This window comes from Anomaloglossus baeobatrachus, chromosome 5 (genome assembly GCF_048569485.1).
Source record: "Anomaloglossus baeobatrachus isolate aAnoBae1 chromosome 5, aAnoBae1.hap1, whole genome shotgun sequence".
NCBI lineage: Eukaryota > Metazoa > Chordata > Amphibia > Anura > Aromobatidae > Anomaloglossus > Anomaloglossus baeobatrachus.
In genome coordinates this window covers 393,637,204-393,660,930 of record NC_134357.1, presented here as the reverse complement: position 1 = coordinate 393,660,930, position 23,727 = coordinate 393,637,204, and the positions used below count along the sequence as shown (strand labels likewise).

The 23,727-nt window shown below is 51.9% G+C and overlaps 1 protein-coding gene across 1 annotated transcript in view; it reads right to left on the bottom strand.

Moving 5' to 3' along the window:
- PSMD3 (proteasome 26S subunit, non-ATPase 3) overlaps window positions 1-23,727 on the bottom strand; it is an 86,512-nt gene that overhangs the window by 14,183 nt on the left and 48,602 nt on the right. Inside the window, exon 11 of the mRNA XM_075350139.1 lies at window positions 19,132-19,182. Coding sequence (XP_075206254.1) covers window positions 19,132-19,182 — 51 coding nt within the window. The remainder of the gene's footprint in view (window positions 1-19,131; window positions 19,183-23,727) is intronic.

Genomic DNA, 23,727 nt, shown 5'->3' with positions numbered 1-23,727 from the left:
GGAATTTCCCAGCGAGCTCGCTTAGTCGGTCAGGGGCTGGGGTCTGTATCAGAGACCTCACCCTGGGATCTATGAGACACCCCGGGGGGACCTTGCTGGTCCAACTGAGGGGGGCCAGGGAGCAATGATTCAACCGTGCCCCTGTGCTGAGATACCGGTCTGGATTGCTCAGTGGATCCTGCCGGTAGCGGGGTCGTACATGCGGCGCAGGCAGCATAGTAAGCCTGTGGTTTGGCACCCCTGCCTTTTATGGGCGCCATGCTGTTGTCTTCCCTGAGCAACACAATATATAGCCAGAATCAACTGTGCACCATACAGTGTAAAGTATATCTTATAAACATATAATTTAAAATTACACTCCTGCACAAATGTGGCTAGCACCACAGGTGCTGCATACCACCCGCTTAAGCGGTTGTGAGGCCACCAGGGTCCCTGCCTGGGTCTGTCAGAATTTGTCCCCCTCTGCAGCGTTCAAGGAGCTGACAGGAATGGCTGCCGGCGTCCTGAGGAGAGGAGGGAGCCGTGGGCGTGACCCAGAGAGTGCGGGAACTGGTGCCACACTGTGCACAGTGAGGGGGGTGGAGTATGCAAAGCATGCTCCAGCCCTCATTGCTGCTCGTCCGTACAGCGTCCCGCCCTTCCCCTGCTTGTCAGGGCTGTGAGCGGGAGGAAGAAAGACTAGGCCGCAAAAAAGCCGGGGACTCGAGTAATAAGCGCGGCCGCCGTAAAAGCGCGGCCGCGCGGAAGTCCTCGGCGCACTACAAGTCCCAGCCGCGCCTCAGTGTTAAACATGGCGGCGGCGGTCAGCGCGGTAGTCCCCCTACATAAACACACTCAGCGACGCTGAGTGTGTAATGGCACATTTAACCCGGTCAGCGCCGCGGTCCCCGGTGCACTAGCACACCCAGCAATGCTGGAGTGTTGCTGTGCTCGGTCCCCACGGGGACACAGAGTACCTCCAAGTAGCAGGGCCATGTCCCTGAACGATACCCGGCTCCTATCCAGCAGGCTCCCAGGAGTTGTGGATGAAGCACGGTCTCAGTGCCTGGAGACCGATAGGATCCCACTTCACCCAGAGCCCTAAGGGGGATGGGGAAGGAAAACAGCATGTGGGCTCCAGCCTCCGTACCCGCAATGGATACCTCAACCTTAACAACACCGCCGACAAGAGTGGGGTGAGAAGGGAGCATGCTGGGGGCCCTATATGGGCCCACTTTTCTTCCATCCGACATAGTCAGCAGCTGCTGCTGACCCATCTATGGAGCTGTGCGTGCATGTCTGCCTCCTTCGCACAAAGCATAAAAACTGAGGAGCCCGTGGGAGCACGAGGGGTGTATAGGCAGAAGGGGAGGGGCTTTACACTTTTAGTGTAATACTTTGTGCGGCCTCCGGAGGCATAGCCTATACACCCCAATTGTCTGGGTCTCCCAATGGAGCGACAAAGAAACGCAGAAAAACGCAGGAAAGAATTGACATGTCTATTTTTTATTTTTTTTTTAAGCTCAAAAACGCAGCTTAAAAACAAAGTTGTGTGCGGACAGCAAAAATGAAAACTCAGACTTTGCTGGGGAAGCAAAGTCATGCAGTTTTGAGGCCAAAAACGCACCCGAAAAACGCGCAAAAACTCACTGTGTGAACTTACACTAAGAGTACTATACCGTTAAACAATATGAGACAGCCCATATCATGATGTCATGTATTTGTAAGCTTTTGATAGGTTTATTGGCAACATCTGAGTTAATTAGAGACACACCTGTGGATGTATTTTAATGCACACCTGAAACGCACTGCTTCTCTGTGTAGCATCACGGGAAAGTCAAAATAAATCAAACAAGATCTCAGGACTTGCACAAGTTTGGTTCATTCTTGGGTGCAATTTCCAGATAGCTGAAGGTGCCTCATTCATCTGTACAAAAAGTTATACGTAAGTACAAACAAGATGGGACTTTCCAGCCATCAAACCATTTAGAAAGGAGACGGGTTTTGTGTACCAGAGATGAATGTGCTTTGGTCAGACATGTGCATATCAACCCAAAAACAAAAGCAAAAAACCTTGTGAAGATGCTGGCGGAAGCTGGTAAGATTGTATCATTATTCACAGAGAAACGTACTGTATCAACATTGGATGAAAGGCCACTCTGCCAGGAAGAAGCCAATACTCCAAAAGAAACATAATAAAAGAAGGGAATTTTGTTACTTACCGTAAATTCCTTTTCTTCTAGCTCCTATTGGGAGACCCAGACGATTGGGTGTATAGTACTGCCTCCGGAGGCCACACAAAGCATTACACTAAAAAGTGTAAGGCCCCTCCCCTTCTGGCTATACACCCCCAGTGGGATCACTGGCTCACCAGTTTTAGTGCAAAAGCAAGAAGGAGGAAAGCCAATAACTGGTTTAAACAAATTCACTCCGAAGTAACATCGGAGAACTGAAAACCATTCAACATGAACAACATGTGTACCCGAAAAACAACCAAAAATCCCGAAGGACAACAGGGCGGGTGCTGGGTCTCCCAATAGGAGCTAGAAGAAAAGGAATTTACGGTAAGTAACAAAATTCCCTTCTTCTTCGGCGCTCCATTGGGAGACCCAGACGATTGGGACGTCCAAAAGCTGTCCCTGGGTGGGTAAAGAAATACCTCATGTTAGAGCTGCAAAGACAGCCCTCCCCTACGGGGAGGCAACTGCCGCCTGCAGGACTCTTCTACCTAGGCTGGCGTCCGCCGAAGCATAGGTATGCACCTGATAATGTTTGGTGAAAGTGTGCAGACTCGACCAGGTAGCTGCCTGGCACACCTGTTGAGCCGTAGCCTGGTGTCGTAATGCCCAGGACGCACCCACGGCTCTGGTAGAATGGGCCTTCAGCCCTGATGGAACCGGAAGCCCAGCAGAACGGTAGGCTTCAAGAATTGGTTCTTTGATCCATCGAGCCAGGGTGGCCTTGGAAGCCTGCGACCCTTTGCGCTTACCAGCGACAAGGACAAAGAGTGCATCCGAGCGGCGCAGGGGCGCCGTGCGGGAAATGTAGATTCTGAGTGCTCTCACCAGATCCAACAAATGTAAATCCCTTTCATACCGATGAACTGCATGCGGATAAAAGGAAGGCAAGGAGATATCCTGATTAAGATGAAAAGAGGATACCACCTTAGGGAGAAACTCCTGAATGGGGCGCAGCACTACCTTGTCCTGGTGGAACACCAGGAAAGGAGCTTTGCATGTGCTAGTTCAGACACTCTCCGAAGAGACGTGACCGCTACCAGAAAGGCCACTTTCTGTGAGAGTCGAGAAAGTGACACATCCCTCAGAGGCTCGAAGGGCGGCTTCTGGAGAGCAACAAGGACCTTGTTTAGATCCCACGAATCTAACGGCCGCCTGTACGGAGGTACGATATGACAAACCCCCTGCAGGAACGTGCGCACCTGAGAAAGTCGTGCTAGACGCTTCTGAAAAAACACGGATAGTGCCGAGACTTGCCCTTTAAGGAAGCCGAGCGACAAGCCCTTTTCCAACCCAGATTGCAGGAAGGAAAGAAAGACAGGTAACGCGAATGGCCAGGGGGATACTCCTTGTGCAGAGCACCAGGATAAGAAAATCTTCCACATTCTGTGGTAGATCTTAGCAGAAGTGGACTTCCTAGCCTGTCTCATGGTGGCCACGACCCCTTGGGATAATCCTGAAGACGCTAGGATCCAGGACTCAATGGCCACACAGTCAGGTTCAGGGCCGCAGAATTCCGATGGAAAAACGGCCCTTGGGACAGTAAGTCTGGACGGTCTGGTAGTGCCCACGGTTGGCCGACCGTGAGATGCCACAGATCCGGGTACCACGACCTCCTCGGCCAGTCTGGGGCGACGAGTATGACGCGGCCGCAATCGGATCTGATCTTGCGTAACACTCTGGGCAAGAGTGCCAGAGGTGGAAACACATAAGGGAGCCGGAACTGCGACCAATCTTGCACTAAGGCGTCTGCCGCCAGAGCTCTTTGATCGCGAGACCGCGCTATGAAGGTCGGGACCTTGTTGTTGTGCCGAGACGCCATTAGGTCGACGTCCGGCACCCCCCAGCGGCGGCAGATTTCCTGAAACACGTCCGGGTGAAGGGACCATTCCCCTGCGTCCATGCCCTGGCGACTGAGGAAGTCTGCTTCCCAGTTTTCTACGCCCGGGATGTGAACTGCTGATATGGTGGATGCTCTTTCCTCCACCCACATCAGAATCCGCCTGACTTCCTGGGAGGCTTGCCGACTGCGTGTCCCTCCTTGGTAGTTGATGTATGCCACCGCTGTGGAGTTGTCCGACTGAATTCGGATCTGCTTTCCTTCCAGCCACTGCTGGAAGGCTAATAGGGCAAGATACACTGCCCTGATTTCCAGAACATTGATCTGAAGGGTGGACTCCTGCTGAGTCCACGTCCCTTGAGCCCTGTGGTGGAGAAAAACTGCTCCCCACCCTGACAGACTCGCGTCTGTCGTGACCACTGCCCAGGATGGGGGCAGGAATGATCTTCCCTGTGATAATGAGGTGGGAAGAAGCCACCATTGCAGAGAGTCCTTGGCCGTCTGAGAAAGGGAGACTTTCCTGTCTAGGGAAGTTGTCTTCCCGTCCCATTGGCGGAGAATGTCCCATTGAAGTGGGCGCAGATGAAACTGCGCGAACGGGACTGCCTCCATTGCTGCCACCATCTTCCCTAGGAAGTGCATGAGGCGCCTTAAGGGGTGCGACTGACCCTGAAGGAGAGACTGCACCCCTGTCTGTAGTGACCGCTGCTTGTCCAGCGGAAGCTTCACTATCGCTGAGAGAGTATGAAACTCCATGCCAAGATACGTTAGTGATTGAGTCGGTGCCAGGTTTGACTTTGAAAAGTTGATGATCCACCCGAGAGTCTGGAGAGTCTCCAGCGCAACATTCAGGCTGTGTTGGCATGCCTCTTGAGAGGGTGCTTTGACAAGTAGATCGTCTAAGTAAGGGATCACCGAATGTCCCTGAGAATGCAAGACTGCTACCACTGCCGCCATGACCTTGGTGAAAACCCGTGGGGCTGTCGCCAGACCAAATGGCAGAGCTACGAACTGGAGATGGTCGTCTCCTATCACGAAACGTAGAAAACGTTGGTGCTCTGTAGCAATCGGCACGTGGAGATAAGCATCCTTGATGTCTATTGATGCAAGGAAATCTCCTTGAGACATTGAGGCAATGACGGAGCGGAGGGATTCCATCCGGAACCGCCTGGCGTTCACATGCTTGTTGAGCAGCATTAGGTCCAGAACAGGACGAAACGAGCCGTCCTTTTTTGGAACCACAAAGAGATTGGAGTAAAAACCTTGCCCTTGTTCCTGCAGAGGAACAGGGATCACCACTCCTTGTGCTTTTAGTGAGCACACCGCCTGCCGAAGGGCATCTGCTCGGTCGGGATGTGGGGAGGTTCTGAAGAACCGAGGCGGAGGACGAGAACTGAATTCTATCCTATACCCGTGAGACAAAATGTCTGTTACCCACCGGTCTTTGACCTGTGGCAGCCAAATGTCGCAAAAGCGGGAGAGCCTGCCACCGACCGAGGATGCGGAAGGATGAGGCCGAAAGTCATGAGGCAGCCGCCTTGGAAGCGGTTCCTCCGGTTGCTTTCTTGGGGCGTGAGTGAGCCCGCCAGGAATCTGAGCTCCTTTGCTCCTTCTGAGTCCCTTTGGACGAGGAGAATTGGGTCTTGCCGGAGCCTCGAAAGGACCGAAACCTCGACTGCCACTTCCTCTGTTGAGGTTTGCTTGATCTGGGCTGGGGTAAGGAGGAGTCTTTACCCTTGGATTGCTTAATGATTTCAGCCAATTGTTCACCAAACAGTCTATCTACAGATAGTGGCAAGCTGGTTAAACATTTTTTGGAAGCAGAATCCGCTTTCCATTCCTTTAACCACAAGGCTCTGCGCAAGACCACAGAGTTGGCAGACGCAATTGAGGTACGGCTTGTAGAGTCCAGGACAGCGTTAATAGCGTAAGTCGCAAACGCAGACATTTGCGAGGTTAGGGACGCTACTCGCGGCACTGCTGGACGTATGATAGAGTCCACCTGTGCCAGACCAGCTGAAATAGCTTGGAGTGCCCACACGGCCGCGAATGCTGGAGCAAACGACGCGCCGATAGCTTCATAGACAGACTTTAACCAAAGGTCCATCTGTCTGTCATTGGCATCTTTAAGTGAAGCCCCATCCTCCACTGCAACTATGGATCTAGCCGCAAGCCTGGAGATTGGGGGGTCCACCTTTGGACACTGGGTCCAGCGTTTGACCACGTCAGGGGGAAAGGGATAACGTGTATCCTTAAGACGTTTGGAGAAACGCTTGTCTGGGTAAGCATGGTGTTTCTGGACTGATTCTCTGAAGTCAGCGTGGTCCAGAAAAGTACTCAGTTTACGCTTGGGATACCTGAAATGGAACTTCTCCTGCTGTGCAGCTGCCTCCTCTGCAGAAGGGGCAGGGGGAGAAATTTCCAATAGACTATTGATGGCCCCTATAAGGTCATTTACCATGGCGTCACCATCAGGAGTATCCAGATTGAGAGCGGTTTCAGGATTAGACTCCTGATCACCCTCCTCTGTCTCATCATGTAGAGACTCTTCTCGCTGAGACCCTGATCCGCGTGATGACGTGGAGGGTCTCTCCCAGCGAGCACGCTTAGGCTGCCTGGGACTGTCATCTGAATCAGAGCCGTCAGGCTGAGATGCCTGGGACCCCCTTGAAGCACGGATTAACTCCAACTGAGGGGGACCGGGGAACGTTGCCGCAGCAGTGTCCATGGTCTGAGTAACTGGCCTGGCCTGCAAGGTCTCTAGGATTTTTGTCATAGTGACAGACATCCTGTCAGCAAAAACTGCAAACTCTGTCCCCGTCACCGGGACAGGGTTCACCGGCGACTCTGCCTGGGCCACTACCACCATAGACTCCGGCTGACGAAGTGGCACAGGGACCGAACATTGCACACAATGGGGGTCATTGTAACCTGCCGGTAGATCAGCCCCACAAGCGGCACAAGCAGCGCTTACAGCCTGTGTCTTGGCACCCTTGCGTTTTGCGGATGACATGTTGTCGTCTCCTCAGAGCAAGATAGGGTATACAGCCAAGAAGCGACCTTACAGTGCAATATATATATACATATATATATGGTATAGAGAAAAAAGGTACACCAAAATAACACTGTGGCACTAGTGGGGCCAGCACTAAAGTGCTGCTTACCGCCCGCTTAACGCGGGTGTGTGGTCGCCAGAAATCCCTTGTCTGGGTCTCCCAGAGCCTGTGTCCGTTCTCCAGCCAGACTGCATGTAGGAATGGCTGCCGGCGTCCTATGGAGAGGGGCGGGCCCTGGGCGTGTGCAGACAAAGAGCGGGAAACCTGCGTCCCACTGTGCTCAGTGAGAGGGCTGGAGCATGTAAATAAGACTCCAGCCCTCGGCGCTGATTAATCGTACAGCGTCTCTCCCTTGCCCTGATTGACAGGGTGGGGGCGGGAACGAAGCGGAGCTAGGCCGCAGAAGCCGGGGACTAAATGTATAAGCGACGCCGTCGTAAAAGCACGGTCGGCGCTAAGTCCCCGGCGCACTACAAGTCGCAGCCGCGCCGCCGCTCCAGGGGCGGCCGGCGCGGCAGTCCCCAACACATAGAGTCACTCAGAAAAACTGTAGTGACTGTAACCCCAGCCCAGCAAGTCTGGAATGTGCGCGGCCTGTTTGGGACACAGAGTACCTGAATGTCGCAGGGCCTTGTCCCTGAACGGTACCCAGCTCCGTATCCAGCAGGTTCCATGGGTCTGTGGATGGAGCCCGGCCTCAGGGCTTGGGGGCCGGTAAGATCCCACTTCCTCAGAGCCCCTCAGGGGGATGGGGAAGGAAAACAGCATGTGGGCTCCAGCCTCCGTACCCACAATGGGTACCTCAACCTTAACAAACACCGCCGACATAAAGTGGGGTGAGAAGGGAGCATGCTGGGGGCCCTAGTATGGGCCCTCTTTTCTTCCATCCGACATAGTCAGCAGCTGCTGCTGACTAAACAGTGGAGCTATGCGTGGATGTCTGACCTCCTTCGCACAAAGCAGAAAACTGGTGAGCCAGTGATCCCACTGGGGGTGTATAGCCAGAAGGGGAGGGGCCTTACACTTTTTAGTGTAATGCTTTGTGTGGCCTCCGGAGGCAGTACTATACACCCAATCGTCTGGGTCTCCCAATGGAGCGCCGAAGAAAGCCAGATTAGTGTTTGCAAATGCGCACAGGAACATAAACCTTAAATTTTGGAGACATGTCCTGTGGTCTAGCGAAACTAATATTGAACAGTTTGGCCATAATGACCATCGTTACATTTGGAGTAAAAAGGGAGAAGCTTTGAAGCCTAAGAACATCATCCCAACTGTAAAACACGGGGTGGCAGAATCATGTTGTGGGGTTTTGCTGAAGGAGGGGCTGTGCCCTTCACAAAATAAGATGGCGGCATGAGAGAAAAAAAAAAATAAAAAAAAATAAAAGATTACGTGGCAATACTGAAGCAACATCTCAAGAAATCAGCCAGAAACTTAAAGCTTGGGTGGAAATGGGTCTTCCAAATGTACAATAACCTGAAGCATACTGCCAAACTGATTACAAAGTAGCTTAAGGATAACAAAGTCAATGTTTTGGAGTGACCATCACAAAACCCTAATTGGTTATGTACGTAAAGCACTTTTAATAGCGCTATATAAGAGAATAAATATATATTATTGTCATCATCATCTCAATTCTATTGAAAATTTATGGGCAAAGCTAAAAAGGCCGCTGTGAGTATTGCTACCTACAAACATGGCTCCGTTACACCAGTTCTGTCAGGAGGAATGGGCCCAAATTCCTACCAACTATTGTGAGAAGCTTGTGGAAGGTGATCCAAAAGGTGTGACCCAAGTCATACAGTTAAACGGCAATGGTACCAAATACTAATGAGATGGGTGGTAACTTTTGATTTTGCATAAAGTAATAAAAATGCCTTAAAACCTTCTCTGTCTCTCATTCTGGAATTTGGCAAATATAAATAACTAGCTGTAGTACCCGGCGTTGCCCGGGCTAGTAGCCATTTCCCTGTCTGTCCCTCTGTCCCTGTCGGTCCATCCCTTTCCCTGGCTGCATTGTAACACCCCAACATTCTTCTGACTTCTGTCTGCATTGCCGCTCCCAGCTCCATTGACTTTAAATGGAGACAGGTTTTTTGGCAAATAAACACGGGGTTAAAGAAGGGAATTTTGTTTACTTACCGTAAATTCCTTTTCTTCTAGCTCCAATTGGGAGACCCAGCCAATTGGTGTATAGGCTATGCCTCCGGAGGCCGCACAAAGTATTACACTAAAAGTGTAAAGCCCCTCCCCTTCTGCCTATACACCCCCCGTGCTCCCACGGGCTCCTCAGTTTTGGTGCAAAAGCAAGAAGGAGGAAAAAATTATAAACTGGTTTAAAGTAAATTCAATCCGAAGGAATATCGGAGAACTGAAACCATTCAACATGAACAACATGTGTACACAAAAAAACAGGGGCGGGTGCTGGGTCTCCCAATTGGAGCTAGGAGAAAAGGAATTTACGGTAAGTAAACAAAATTCCCTTCTTCTTTGTCGCTCCATTGGGAGACCCAGACAATTGGGACGTCCAAAAGCAGTCGCTGGGTGGGTAAAATAATACCTCGTAATGGAGCCGTAAAACGGCCCCTTCCTACAGGTGAGCAACCGCCGCCTGAAGGACTCGTCTACCTAGGCTGGCATCCGCCGAAGCATAGGTATGCACCTGATAGTGTTTCGTGAAAGTGTGCAGGCTCGACCAGGTAGCCGCCTGACACACCTGCTGAGCCGTAGCCTGGTGCCTCAAAGCCCAGGACGCGCCCACGGCTCTGGTAGAATGGGCCTTCAGCCCTGCGGGAACCGGAAGCCCAGCCGAACGGTAAGCTTCGATAATTGGCTCCTTGATCCACCGAGCCAGGGTTGATTTGGAAGCCTGTGACCCTTTACGCTGGCCAGCGACAAGGACAAAGAGTGCATCCGAGCGGCGCAGGGGCGCCGTACGAGAAATGTAGAGTCTGAGTGCTCTCACCAGATCTAACAAGTGCAAATCCTTTTCACATTGGTGAACTGGATGAGGACAAAAAGAGGGTAAGGAGATATCCTGATTGAGATGAAAAGGGGATACCACCTTGGGGAGAAATTCCGGAACCGGACGCAGAACCACCTTGTCCTGGTGAAACACCAGGAAAGGGGCTTTGCACGACAACGCTGCTAGCTCAGACACTCTCCGAAGTGAAGTGACTGCTACTAGGAAGACCACTTTCTGCGAAAGGCGTGAGAGAGAAATATCCCTCATGGCTCGAATGGTGGTTTCTGAAGAGCCACCAGCACCCTGTTCAGATCCCAGGGTTCTAACGGCCGCTTGTAAGGAGGAACGATGTGACAAACCCCCTGCAGGAACGTGCGCACCTGTGGAAGTCTGGCTAGGCGCTTCTGGAAAAACACAGAGCGCTGAGACTTGTCCCTTAAGGGAGCCGAGCGACAAACCCTTTTCAAGTCCAGATTGAAGGAAGGACAGAAAAGTGGGCAAGGCAAAAGGCCAGGAAGAAAAACCCTGAGCAGAGCACCATGACAGGAAAATTTTCCACGTCCTGTGGTAGATCTTGGCGGACGTTGGTTTCCTAGCCTGTCTCATAGTGGCAATGACCTCTTGAGATAATCCTGAAGACGCTAGGATCCAGGACTCAATGGCCACACAGTCAGGTTGAGGGCCGCAGAATTCAGATGGAAAAACGGCCCTTGAGACAGCAAGTCTGGTCGGTCTGGTAGTGCCCACGGTTGGCCGACCGTGAGATGCCACAGATCCGGGTACCACGACCTCCTCGGCCAGTCTGGAGCGACGAGGATGACGCGGCGGCAGTCGGCCCTGATCTTGCGTAACACTCTGGGCAACAGTGCCAGCGGAGGAAACACATAAGGGAGCTGAAACTGCGACCAATCCTGAACTAAGGCGTCTGCCGCCATAGCTCTGGGATCTTGAGACCGTGCCATGAACGTCGGTACCTTGTTGTTGTGCCGGGACGCAATGAGGTCGACGTCCGGCACCCCCCAGCGGCAACAGATCTCCTGAAACACGTCCGGGTGAAGGGACCATTCCCCTGCGTCCATGCCCTGGCGACTGAGAAAGTCTGCTTCCCAGTTTTCCACGCCCGGGATGTGAATTGCAGAGATGGTGGAGGCCGTGGCTTCCACCCACATCAAGATCCGCCGGACTTCCTGGAAGGCTTGCCGACTGCGTGTGCCGCCTTGGTGGTTGATGTATGCCACCGCTGTGGAATTGTCCAACTGAATTCGGATCTGCTTGCCTTCCAGCCACTGCTGGAACGCTTTCAGGGCAAGGTACACTGCCCGTATTTCCAGAACATTGATCTGAAGTGAGGACTCTTGCCGGGTCCACGTACCCTGAGCCCTGTGGTGGAGAAAAACCGCTCCCCACCCTGACAGACTCGCGTCCGTCGTGACCACCTCCCAGGATGGGGGTAGGAAGGATTTCCCCTTCGATAATGAAGTGGGAAGAAGCCACCACCGAAGGGAAGCTTTTGTCGCCTGTGAGAGAGAGACGTTCCTGTCGAGGGACGTCGGCTTCCTGTCCCATTTGCGAAGGATGTCCCATTGAAGAGGACGCAGGTGAAACTGCGCGAAAGGGACTGCCTCCATTGCTGCCACCATCTTCCCCAGGAAGTGCATGAGGCGCCTCAAGGGGTGTGCCTGACCTTGAAGGAGAGATTGTACCCCCTTCTGTAGCGACTGCTGCTTGATCAGCGGAAGCTTCACTATCGCTGAGAGGGTATGAAACTCCATGCCAAGATATGTCAGCGATTGGGCCGGTGTCAGATTTGACTTTGGAAAATTGATGATCCACCCGAAACTCTGGAGAGTCTCCAGAGTAGCGTCGAGGCTGTGTTGGCATGCCTCTTGAGAGGGTGCCTTGATCAGGAGATCGTCCAAGTAAGGGATCACCGAGTGACCCTGAGAGTGGAGGACCGCTACTACAGTAGCCATAACCTTGGTGAAAACCCGTGGGGCTGTTGCCAGGCCGAACGGCAGTGCCACGAACTGCAGGTGTTCGTCTCCTATGGCGAAGCGCAAGAAGCGCTGGTGCTCTGGAGCAATCGGTACGTGGAGATAAGCATCTTTGATATCGATCGATGCAAGGAAATCTCCCTGGGACATTGAGGCGATGACGGAGCGGAGGGATTCCATCCGGAACCGCCTGGTCTTTACGTGTTTGTTGAGCAGTTTCAGGTCCAGGACAGGACGGAAAGACCCGTCCTTCTTTGGGACCACAAACAGGTTGGAGTAAAAACCGTGACCCTGTTGCTGAAGAGGAACAGGGACCACCACTCCTTCTGCCTTCAGAGTGCCCAGCGCCTGCAGAAGAGCCTCGGCTCGCTCGGGAGGCGGGGATGACCTGAAGAATCGAGTCGGGGGACGAGAGGTGAACTCTATCCTGTAACCGTGAGACAGAATGTCTCTCACCCAGCGGTCTTTTACCCATGGCAGCCAGGTGTCGCAAAAGCGGGAGAGCCTGCCACCGACCGAGGATGCAGATTGCGGAGGCCGAAAGTCATGAGGAAGCCGCTTTGGTAGCGGCACCTCCTGTGGTCTTTTTTGGACGTGACTTAGACCGCCATGAATCAGAGTTCCTTTGATCTTTCTGAGGCCTTTTGGACGAGAATTGGGACCTGCCCGCGCCCCGAAAGGACCGAAACCTCGACTGCCCCCTCCTCTGTTGGGGTATGTTCGGTTTGGGCTGGGGTAAGGATGTATCCTTTCCCTTGGATTGTTTGATGATTTCATCCAAACGCTCGCCAAACAATCGGTCGCCAGAAATTGGCAAACTAGTTAAGCGCTTTTTGGAAGCAGAATCTGCCTTCCATTCCCGTAGCCACAAGGCCCTGCGGAGTACCACCGAATTGGCGGATGCAACCGCCGTACGGCTCGCAGAGTCCAGGACAGCATTAATAGCGTAAGACGCCATTGCTGACGTCTGAGCGGTTATGGACGCCACCTGCGGCGCGGAAGTGCGTGTGGCTGCGTCAATTTGCGCTTGACCTGCTGATATAGCTTGTAGCGCCCATACGGCTGCGAATGCTGGGGCAAAAGAAGCGCCGATAGCTTCATAGATGGATTTCAACCAGAGCTCCATCTGCCTGTCAGTGGCATCTTTGAGTGAAGCCCCATCTTCAACTGCAAGTATGGATCTAGTGAGAATCCCCGGGGGGACATTGTTGGTCCAACTGAGGGGGGCCAGGGAACAATGATTCAACAGAGTCCCTGTGCTGAGATACCGGTCTGGACTGCAAGGCTTCTAGTATCTTAGCCATAGTCTCAGAGAGTTTATCCTTAAAGACTGCAAACTCCGTCCCTGTCACCTGGACAGTGTCAGCAGGTGGAGCCCCCTGGGCCCCCCCCTAGCAGAGGCTCCGGCTGAGTAAGTGCAGCAGGGGCCGAGCAGTGCGCACAGTGAGGGTCAGTGGAACCTGCCGGTAGCGGCGTCGTACATGCGGCGCAGGCAGCATAGTAAGCCTGTGTTTTGGCACCCCTGCCTTTTGTGGGCGCCATGCTATTGTCTTCCCTGAGTAACACAATAGGGAATATAGCCAGAAATCAACTGTGCACTATACAGTGTAAAATATATACCATAAACATATAATTACACTTCTGCACAATGGGGCTAGCACCACAGGTGCTGCTTACCACCCGCTTAAAGCGGTTGTGAGGCCACCAGAATCCCTGCCTGGGTCTCCCAGAATTTGTCCCCCTCTGCAGCGTCCGAGGAGCTGACAGGAATGGCTGCCGGCGTCCTGAGGAGAGGAGGGAGCCGTGGGCGTGACCCAGAAAGTGCGGGAATTGGTGCCTCACAGTGCACAGTGAGGGGGGTGGAGTATGCAAAGCATGCTCCAGCCCTCACTGCTGCTCGTCTGTACAGCGTCCCGCCCTTCCCCTGCCTGTCAGGGCTGTGGGCGGGAGGAGGAAACACTAGGCCGTACAAGCCGGGGACTCAAGTAATAAGCGCGGCTGCCATAAAAGCGCGGCCGCGCGGAAGTCCCCGGCGCACTACAAGTCCCAGCCGCGCCTCAGTGTTAAAACATGGCGGCGGCGGTAGTGCGGTAGTCCCCCTACATAAACACACTCAGCGACGCTGAGTGTGTAATGGCACATTTAACCCGGTCAGCGCCGCGGTCCCCGATGCACTAGCACACCCAGCAATGCTGGAGTGTTGCTGTGCGCGGTCCCCACAGGGACACAGAGTACCTCCAAGTAGCAGGGCCATGTCCCTGAACGATACCCAGCTCCTATCCAGCAGGCTCCCAGGAGTTGTGGATGAAGCACGGTCTCAGTGCCTGGAGACCGATAGGGCTCTGGGTGAAGTGGGATCCTAAGGGGGATGGGGAAGGAAAACAGCATGTGGGCTCCAGCCTCCGTACCCGCAATGGATACCTCAACCTTAACAACACCGCCGACAAGAGTGGGGTGAGAAGGGAGCATGCTGGGGGCCCTATATGGGCCCACTTTTCTTCCATCCGACATAGTCAGCAGCTGCTGCTGACCCATCTATGGAGCTGTGCGTGCATGTCTGCCTCCTTCGCACAAAGCATAAAAACTGAGGAGCCCGTGGGAGCACGGGGGGTGTATAGGCAGAAGGGGAGGGGCTTTACACTTTTAGTGTAATACTTTGTGCGGCCTCCGGAGGCATAGCCTATACACCAATTGGCTGGGTCTCCCAATGGAGCGACAAAGAAATTTCCCCTCAAAACAATCTATGACGTTCCCTGAGTCAAATGAGGTGTCTGTACAAAATGTTGTGATTGTACATGCGATGGTGCGGATTCCTTTAGTGGACATACACACATACATACATACTCAGCTTTATATTTTAGATTTTGGTTCCTAATTGACCTAAAACGGGAAAGGTTTATTCTGATTTCATGTCAGAAAGTGATAAAAACATGCAGATCTGCCTTTATAGATAGTGGATGGAAAATTCTGGTTTCAACTGTATGAGGAAGTCGGAATCAGGGAAATTGAGGAGTCGGAGGTTTGGCTTACTGACTCCACTGTCCTGATCAGAGATGCAGGCTTACGAACTGTGTGCTGATAAAAAGCTGGGTGGTCCTTCTCTACAAGTCCACAAGAGACGACATACGTAGTTTCCATAAAGAATATAAAATTCTGAATAATCTGACCACAGTAGCTTTCCATTTTATCTCATTCTATTTTTAGTGAGTTTTGGCCCAAAGAAGACGGCAGTATTTCTGGATTGTGTTGATACGTGGCTTCTTCTCTGCATGACTGAGCTTTAAACTTTCATTTGTAGATTGCAGTGAACTGTGCTCACAGACAATGATTTATGAGGTATTGTGTGCTCATACTCCGATTTGCCTGACTGACCACTCCCGTTTTTAATACACCACTGTCATAGATCATGAGCATCAACTATTGGCCTTGTACCTTGTGCACATTGATTTCTCCAGAATCTCTGAATCTTTTGATGATATTATGTAGTGTGGAGGATGGACTATTCAAAGTCTTTGAAATTTTACATGGAGGAACTTTTTTCTGAAATTGTTCCACAATTATTAGATGCAAAAGTTCTTCACACAGTGATAAATCTCTGACCACATTTGCTTCTGAGGGACTCTGCCTCTGTATCCTGCTTTTTATATATAATCATGTGATTTACTTGCAATATACCCTCCAGCTGTTATTCATTATTACCATTATATTTACAGTCATTTTTAATCCTATCAACTCTGAGACATGGTGCTGCCATCAATTTCTAGAAGAGTTATTTTTTTCCCAAATTAAAAGGAAAAACATCTAACTTTCACATTCTGATCTGTTCTGTTGATTTCCAAATTACTACATTCTTGTGTCCTTCATGTTTCACACACCCCTACTTTTTTGGTTGTACTTACACAGTACTATAGGGGACTTCGCCCCTATAAAATGCATACCTGAACCCTAGATTGCTTTTCTTATTTGCAGAAGAAAACTGCATATTCTCGATTAGATAGAGGGATGAGTCTAGCTCCTGAGGTGTCAGTGTAGATGAGCAAGGCAGGAGAATTAATTAGGCAGTGCTTGGTCTGGGCAAGAGGACACGGTCAATCAAGCTAAGTGGAGATGCGCAGTGGTTTGATTGTGGGAAGTGGTGCACATAGCCCTTGGCCACATGTGAACTTAGGAGCCATAATTTGCAATAAAATTATTTTTCTGTAGAATTAAAAAAGAAACCTATAATGTAGGAATAATTTTTGTGGGGGCTAAGTCACCTACAGTGACAGGCTCCCATTAACAGCATGAGAACCTTTGATAAATCTGGCAGATTTTTAAAACTGACTAGTCTAAAGCGGGCTTTACATGCTACGATATTGCTAGCAATTGCTAACGATATCATACGCAAAAGCACCCTCCCCCGTCGTGCATGGAATTTCGTGTGATCGCTACCGCAGCGAACATTAATCGCTGCAGCAGCGTCACACGCACTTACCTGGTCGTCGTCGTCGCTGTGACTGCCGAACAATCCCTCCCCCAAGGAGGAGAGTCGTTCGGCAACACAGCGAAGTCACTAAGCGGCCGGCCAATCAAAGCGAAGGGGGCAGAGATGAGCGGGACGTAACATCCCGCCCACCTCCTTCCTTCCGCATTACGGCCGGCGGCAGGTAAGGAGACGTTCCTCGCTCCTGCGGTGTCTCACACAGCGATGTGTGCTGCCGCAGGAGCGACGAACCACATCAATAATCAACCATTACCGATTTTTGGTTTTGGGATGACCTCTCCATGGTGAACGATTTTCACCATTTTTGAGGTCGCTTAAGGTCGCTGGTAAGTGTCACAGGCTGCGATATCTTTAATGACGCCAGATGTGCGTCACTAACAACGTGACCCCCGACGATAAAACATTAACGATATCGTAGCGTGTAAGGCCATGTGCCCACGGGAGCTTGCTTCTGCGGATTTTGCCGCAGAAAACCTGCGGCTTTATCTGGATGTTCCAGATAAATCCGCAGGTTTTAGCATGTACAGACACTCCCCATGTTAGCCTATGGGACATGTGGAGTGTCTGTCCACGTTGCGGAATGTGCGACTGCGGAATATGTTGCGGATATCCCGCAGCCGCACATAACTAACTGCATGTCAATTATTCCTGTGGATTTACCTGTGGATGGTCCCATACTTACCTGCCTTGAATGCAGACACCCGGTCACTTTCCCTCGGTGCACAGGAGGCTGGAGCGCGGTGGATCCATGAGCAGGAAGGAGGAGGTGGGCGGGGCCTGCACGAGCTCCGGTCATGTGACAGCCAGAGCTAGTTCAGGCCCGCCCACCTTCTCTTGCACAGTGTAGAGAAGCTGACAGACGCCGGAGAGAAGTGCTGTGTGATGGAGGTAAGTATGAACTTCCCCGATCACTCCAGCACTTGTTCTGCATTGAGGATGCAGTGCTGACGCAATGGTACTGTATCCTCAATGCAGAATGCCCGCAGCATATCCGCAGGACATTCCGCAAATAAACCGCAGCACAAAACAGACAAAGTTGTGCTGTGGTTTTCTGGGAGCTCCTGCGGATATACCGTATTTTTCGGACCATAAGACGCACTTTTTTTCCCCCAAATGTTGGGGGAAAGTTGGGGGTGCGTCTTATGGTCTGACTATAGGGCTGCGGCCGGGAATGAGGGTGCTGCAGGTCATCGGGGGCACGAGCAGGCAGCAGCAGCGCCTGCCGTGACCACGTGGGCCCGCTCATTACATATGCACGCCCATCCTCCCGCCCATCTCTCAGCGCTGAAGCCGGCACTGACAGGTGGGCGGGAGGACGAGCGGGGACGCGCGCATAGCAAAGAGCCGGCCGCATGATCACCCCTGGCAATTACAGCCTGGAGTGATCATGTGCGGGTGTATTCACTGCACCCCGCGCGTCATTACCAGCGCGGGGTGCAGTGAATCAGTACACTCACCCGTCCCCGTGTGTGGAGCCGCCCCCCTGCTGCACGCGATGTCTTCCTGTCTGTGCCGGTCAGCTGATCTGTGCCGGTCAGCTGATCGGCACAGACAGGAAGACATCGCGTGCTGCAGGGGAACGGCTCCACACACACAGGTCAGCGTGCCAGAGAGGAAGATATGATCGGTGCTGCAGGGAGTGAGGAAAAGGTGAGTATAAACGTTTATTTTTTTCTCTGTGCTATAGGATACAGGTCATATACCAGGATGGTATATGAGCACGATGGGGGCATATAGCAGGATGGGAGTATGTGAACAGGCTGGATGGCGGGGGGGGGTATGTGAACAGGCTGGATGGGGGGGGGGGGGGGTATGTGAACAGGCTGGATGGGGGGGGGGTATGTGAACAGGCTGGATGGGGGGGGGGGTATGTGAACAGGCTGGATGGGGGGGGGTATGTGAACAGGCTGGATGGGGGGGGGGGTATGTGAACAGGCTGGATGGGGGTGGTATGTGAACAGGCTGGATGGGGGAGGGGGGTATGTGAACAGGCTGGATGGGGGGGGGGGGGGTATGTGAACAGGCTGGATGGGGGTTTATAGCAGGATCATATACAAGGCAGGAGGATCATTACCAGGATGGGGTACCTTAGTAGAGAATTTGGGGACATTACCCCCATAACAGTGTCAGCAGCAGATCCTCGCCCCATAACAGTGTGTCATGACCACATTTTTTGCTTAAAGTTTTATTTTCCCATTTTCCTCCTCTAAAACCAGGGTGCGTCTTATAGTCCGGTGCGTCTTATAGTCCGAAAAATACGGTAACCGCAGGACACTTTCCCCCGTGGGCACATAGCCTAAAGCGCCCTTAAGTTAGGCAGCCTTAGGAAATCAGTCACCGTCTATATTCTGTGACATATCTTCTGTCTACAGTAAAAACTCTAAAATCACCACCTCCAATTACTGTGAAACAGAGGTCATCATCTCAAAGAAAAGGTCAATACAAATAAAATAAGACAATTGAGATCAGGGTGTTTAGTATTCAAACTGTTTGGCAGGGGTCACTGTACACAACCAGAGTATCACCATCTCTCATGGCAGGGCGCCAACATCATTGTTTCCAGCTCTTGATGCTCACCTCGGCTGACTCCAAGTCTTTGTTGTAGGATTTGGGGGGAAATCGCATGGCCTATTTAACAAGAATGCAAAAAAAAGCATTTATATGAGACATGAAAAACATTTCACTTTCAAATATGCAAAAATGATACTAAAACAAAAAACAAACAAACAAAAACACATTCTACAATAACCCAAAAAAATAAAGGAAATTTTGAGTAGAATATTAATAGTATTAAATACATGAGCACAGGCAGAGTAACCCCTTTATGCCATGGCCATTTTTCCCTCCCCTTCTTACAAAAGCCATAATTTTCCCCCCATTAATATCGCAGAATGACTGCTTGTCTTTGCTTGGTGTCCTGCAATTCTTCCACATAATTTGCATAATTTGTCCTAATACATTAGCCCCTGTACCAAGGGATCACATCAATTATCTATATAACCACAGAGAACCATTTGGGACGGTGCATAACCTTAAACCTTTATAAGGTTATGCACTGTCCCAAATGGTTCTTTGTGGTTATATATATATAATTCTTCCACATAGTGTACTAGAGGACGGGGGTATAAAAATTCCAAGTGCATTGATATTGAAAATAAATTTTACAATTGTTTTTTATTTACCAGGTTCACTATGATTCCTCAGGTCAGAACGAGGACAGATACCAAACGTAGAGGGTTTTTTTTTTGTTTTTTTTTTAAGTGTTAAAAAAAGAAAATTTTGTTACTTACCGTAAATTCTTTTTCTTATAGTTCCGTATTGGGAGACCTAGACCATGGGTGTTTAGCTTCTTCCTCCGGAGGACACACACAGTACTACACTTAAAAGTGTAGCTCCTCCCTCTGAGCTTATACACCCCCTGGTAGCCAGTCCTAGCCAGTTTAGTGCAAAAGCTGAAGGAGAATAGCCACCCAAAAGTAGAACCGAGTAAGAACCGGAACAACCGGAGACTCTGTCCACAACAACAGCCGGTGATAACACACGGAACAAGAAAATTGCCAACAGGCAACAGGGAGGGGAGCTGGGTCTCCCAATACGGAACTATAAGAAAAAGAATTTACGGTAAGTAACAAAATTCTCTTTTTCTTTATCGTTCCTTTGGGAGACCCAGACCATGGGACGTTCCAAAGCTGTCCCTGGGTGGGAATAAACAGAAAAAAAACCTAAGAAGTAGGCGGAGCCTAACTTCACAAGTGGGCGACAGCCGCTTGAAGGATGCGTCTGCCCAAGCTCGCATCTGCCGAAGCATGAGCATGCACTTGGTAGTGCTTCGAAAAGGTATGCAGGCTAGTCCAAGTGGAAGCCTGACAGACTTGTTGAGCCGTAGCCTGGTGCCTAAAAGCCCAAGAGGCACCGACAGCTCTGGTCGAGTGTGCTTTGATCCCTGGCAGGGGAGGCACCTGAGTACTCTGGTAGGCGTCCGAAATGGTCGATCTAATCCAACGGGCCAAGGTCGGCTTAGAAGCAGAGAGACCCTTGCGCCGCCCTGTGGTTAGCACAAAAAGAGAGGTGCACCGCCTAAGCGCAGCGGTGCGAGCCACATAAATCCGGAGAGCACGCACCAGATCTAGAGTATGCAGCGCTTTCTCAAAGCGATGAACAGGGGCCGGACAGAGGGAAGGCAAGGAAATATCCTGGTTAAGGTGGAAGGGAGAGACCACCTTAGGAAGAAAGTCCGGGGTCGGACGGAGAACTACCTTGTCTTGGTGAAAAAACAAAAAAGGTGACTCAGAGGAGAGCGCAGCCAAATCAGAGACTCTCCTGAGAGAAGTTATGGCAACTAGAAAGGCCACCTTTTGAGAAAGACGATACAAAGAAACCTCCCTAAGAGGCTCAAAGGGGGGTTTCTGCAATACCGTGAGGACCAAGTTAAGGTCCCAGGGATCCAAGGGCCGCCGATAAGGCGGAATGATGCGAGACGCACCTTGCATGAAGGTGCGGATCTGAGCCAGCCGGGCGAGACGCCGCTGGAACAGCACTGATAGAGCTGAGACTTGTCCCTTGAGAAAGTTGAGGGACAGTCCTAGCTGCAGACCGGACTGTAAAAAAAGACAGAAGGGTCGGCAACGAGAATGGCCAAGGAGAATGGCCAGAAGAGCGACACCAGGACAGGAAAATTTTCCAAGTCCTGTGATAGATCTTGACGGAGGAAGACTTACGGGCCCGAGTCATAGTGGAGATGACTTCAGGAGGAATACCAGAAGCCGTCAAAATCCAGGACTCAAGAGCCACGCCGTCAATTTGAGTGCCGCAGAATTCGGGCGGAAAAACGGACCTTGCGAGAGCAGGTCTGGACGGTCCGGAAGATGCCACGGCATCTCCACGGACAGTTGGAGCAGGTCCGGATACCAAGCTCGCCTGGGCCAGTCCGGTGCAATGAGGATGACTCGACGGCCCTCCATTCTGATCTTGCGCAGGACTCTGGGCAAGAGAGCTAGAGGGGGAAACACGTAGGACAGACGAAACTGGGACCAGTCTTGAACCAGAGCGTCTGCGGTGAAGGCCTGAGGATCGTGGGAGCGAGCCACGTAAACCGGAACCTTGTTGTTGTGCCGGGATGCCATTAGATCCACGTCCGGAGTGCCCCACTTGCGGCAGATTGACAAACACTGCCGGGTGCAGGGACCACTCGCCACCGTCCACTGATTGACAGCTGAGATAATCTGCCTCCCAGTTTTCTACGCCAGGGATGTGGACTGCGGATATGGTGGACTTGGAGTCTTCCGCACATTGAAGAATGCGTTGGACCTCCAACATTGCCAGGCGGCTGCGTGTCCCGCCTTGGTGATTGATGTAGGCAACCGCTGTCGCGTTGTCTGACTGGACTCGAATGTGCCTGCCCGCCAACAGGTGGTGAAAGGCTAGGAGAGCTAGAAGCACAGCTCTGGTTTCCAGCACATTGATTGAAAGGGCTGACTCGGACGGAGTTCAAATGCCCTGAGCTCTGTGCTGATGAACCGCTCCCCAGCCGGATAGGCTGGCATCCGTGGTGAGAATCACCCAGGACGGAGCCAGGAAGGAGCGCCCTTGGGACAGGGAGAGGGGTCAAAGCCACCACTGAAGAGAGCTCCTGGTCCGTGGCGACAGAGCCACTAACCTCTGTAAGGAGGAAGGCCGCTTGTCCCAGCAGCGGAGAATGTCCAGCTGCAGAGGACGCAGATGGAACTGGGCAAAGGGAACCGCCTCCATGGAAGCCACCATTTGACCCAGCACCTGCATCAGGCGCCTGAGGGAATAACGGCGGGGCCTCAGGAGAGAGCGCACCGCTAGCCGAAGAGACTGCTGTTTGATTAAGGGCAACTTCACAAGTGCCGGCAAAGTCTCGAACTGCATCCCTAGGTACGTGAGACTCTGAGCCGGAGTCAGAGTGGATTGGGGAAGATTGACAATCCACCCGAATTGGGCTAGGGTGGCGAGAGTGAGCGAAACACTCCGCTGACAGTCTGCGCTGGATGGACCCTTGACCAGAAGGTCGTCCAGATAAGGAAGCACTGCTAACCCCTGGAGGTGCAGGACCGCAATCACTGCCGCCATGACCTTGGTGAATACCTGAGGGGCCGTGGCTAACCCGAAGGGGAGAGCCACGAATTGGAAATGATCCTCTCCTATCGCAAAACGTAACCAACGCTGATGTGACACTGCGATTGGCACATGTAGATAGGCATCTCTGATGTCGATGGACGCCAGGAACTCCCCTTAGGTCATAGAGGCAATGACTGATCGCAGAGACTCCATGCGAAAATGCCGCACCCGGACATGCTTGTTGAGAAGCTGGAGATCCAGGATGGGCCGGAAGGTACCGTCCTTTTTTGGAACTAGGAAGAGATTTGAGTAAAAACATCTGAACCGTTCCTGAGCGGGAACTGGGACAATCACTCAGTTTGCCTGCAAGGACGCCACGGCCTGCGAGAATGCGGCGGCCTTGGAGCAGGGAGGAGTTGAGAGAAAAAATCTGTTTGGAGGGCTGGAAGAGAATTCTATCCTGTAGCCGTGAGATATGATGTCTCTCACCCACTGATCGGAGACTTGCTTTAACCAAGCGTCGCCAAAGTGGGAGAGCCTGCCACCGACTAAGGACGTGGCTGGAGCGGGCCGAGAGTCATGAGGAAGCTGCCTTAGTTGCAGAACCTCCTGCGGTCTTCTGCGGACGCGCTTTTGGGCGCCAGTTGGATTTCTGATCCTTGGCTGAGTTAGCGGACGAGGCGGAAGGCTTAGAGGATGACCAGTTGGAGGAACGAAAGGAACGAAACCTCGATTGATTACTACCCTGGGCGGGTTTCCTGGTCTTGGTTTGTGGCATGGAAGTACTCTTCCCGCCAGTAGCTTCTTTAATGATTTCATCCAGCTGTTCACCAAACAGTTGTGAACCAGCAAAAGGGAGCCCAGCAAGAAACTTCTTGGAAGAAGCATCTGCCTTCCACTCTCGAAGCCACAAAATCCTGCGGATAACAAGAGAATTAGCTGAAGCCACCGCAGTGCGGTGAGCAGCCTCTAGCATGGCAGACATGGCATAAGATGAAAAGGCTGAAGCCTGAGCAGTTAAGGTAACCATCTCAGGCATAGATTCCTTGGTGAGGGAATGCATCTCCTCTAGAGAAGCAGAGATGGCTTTGA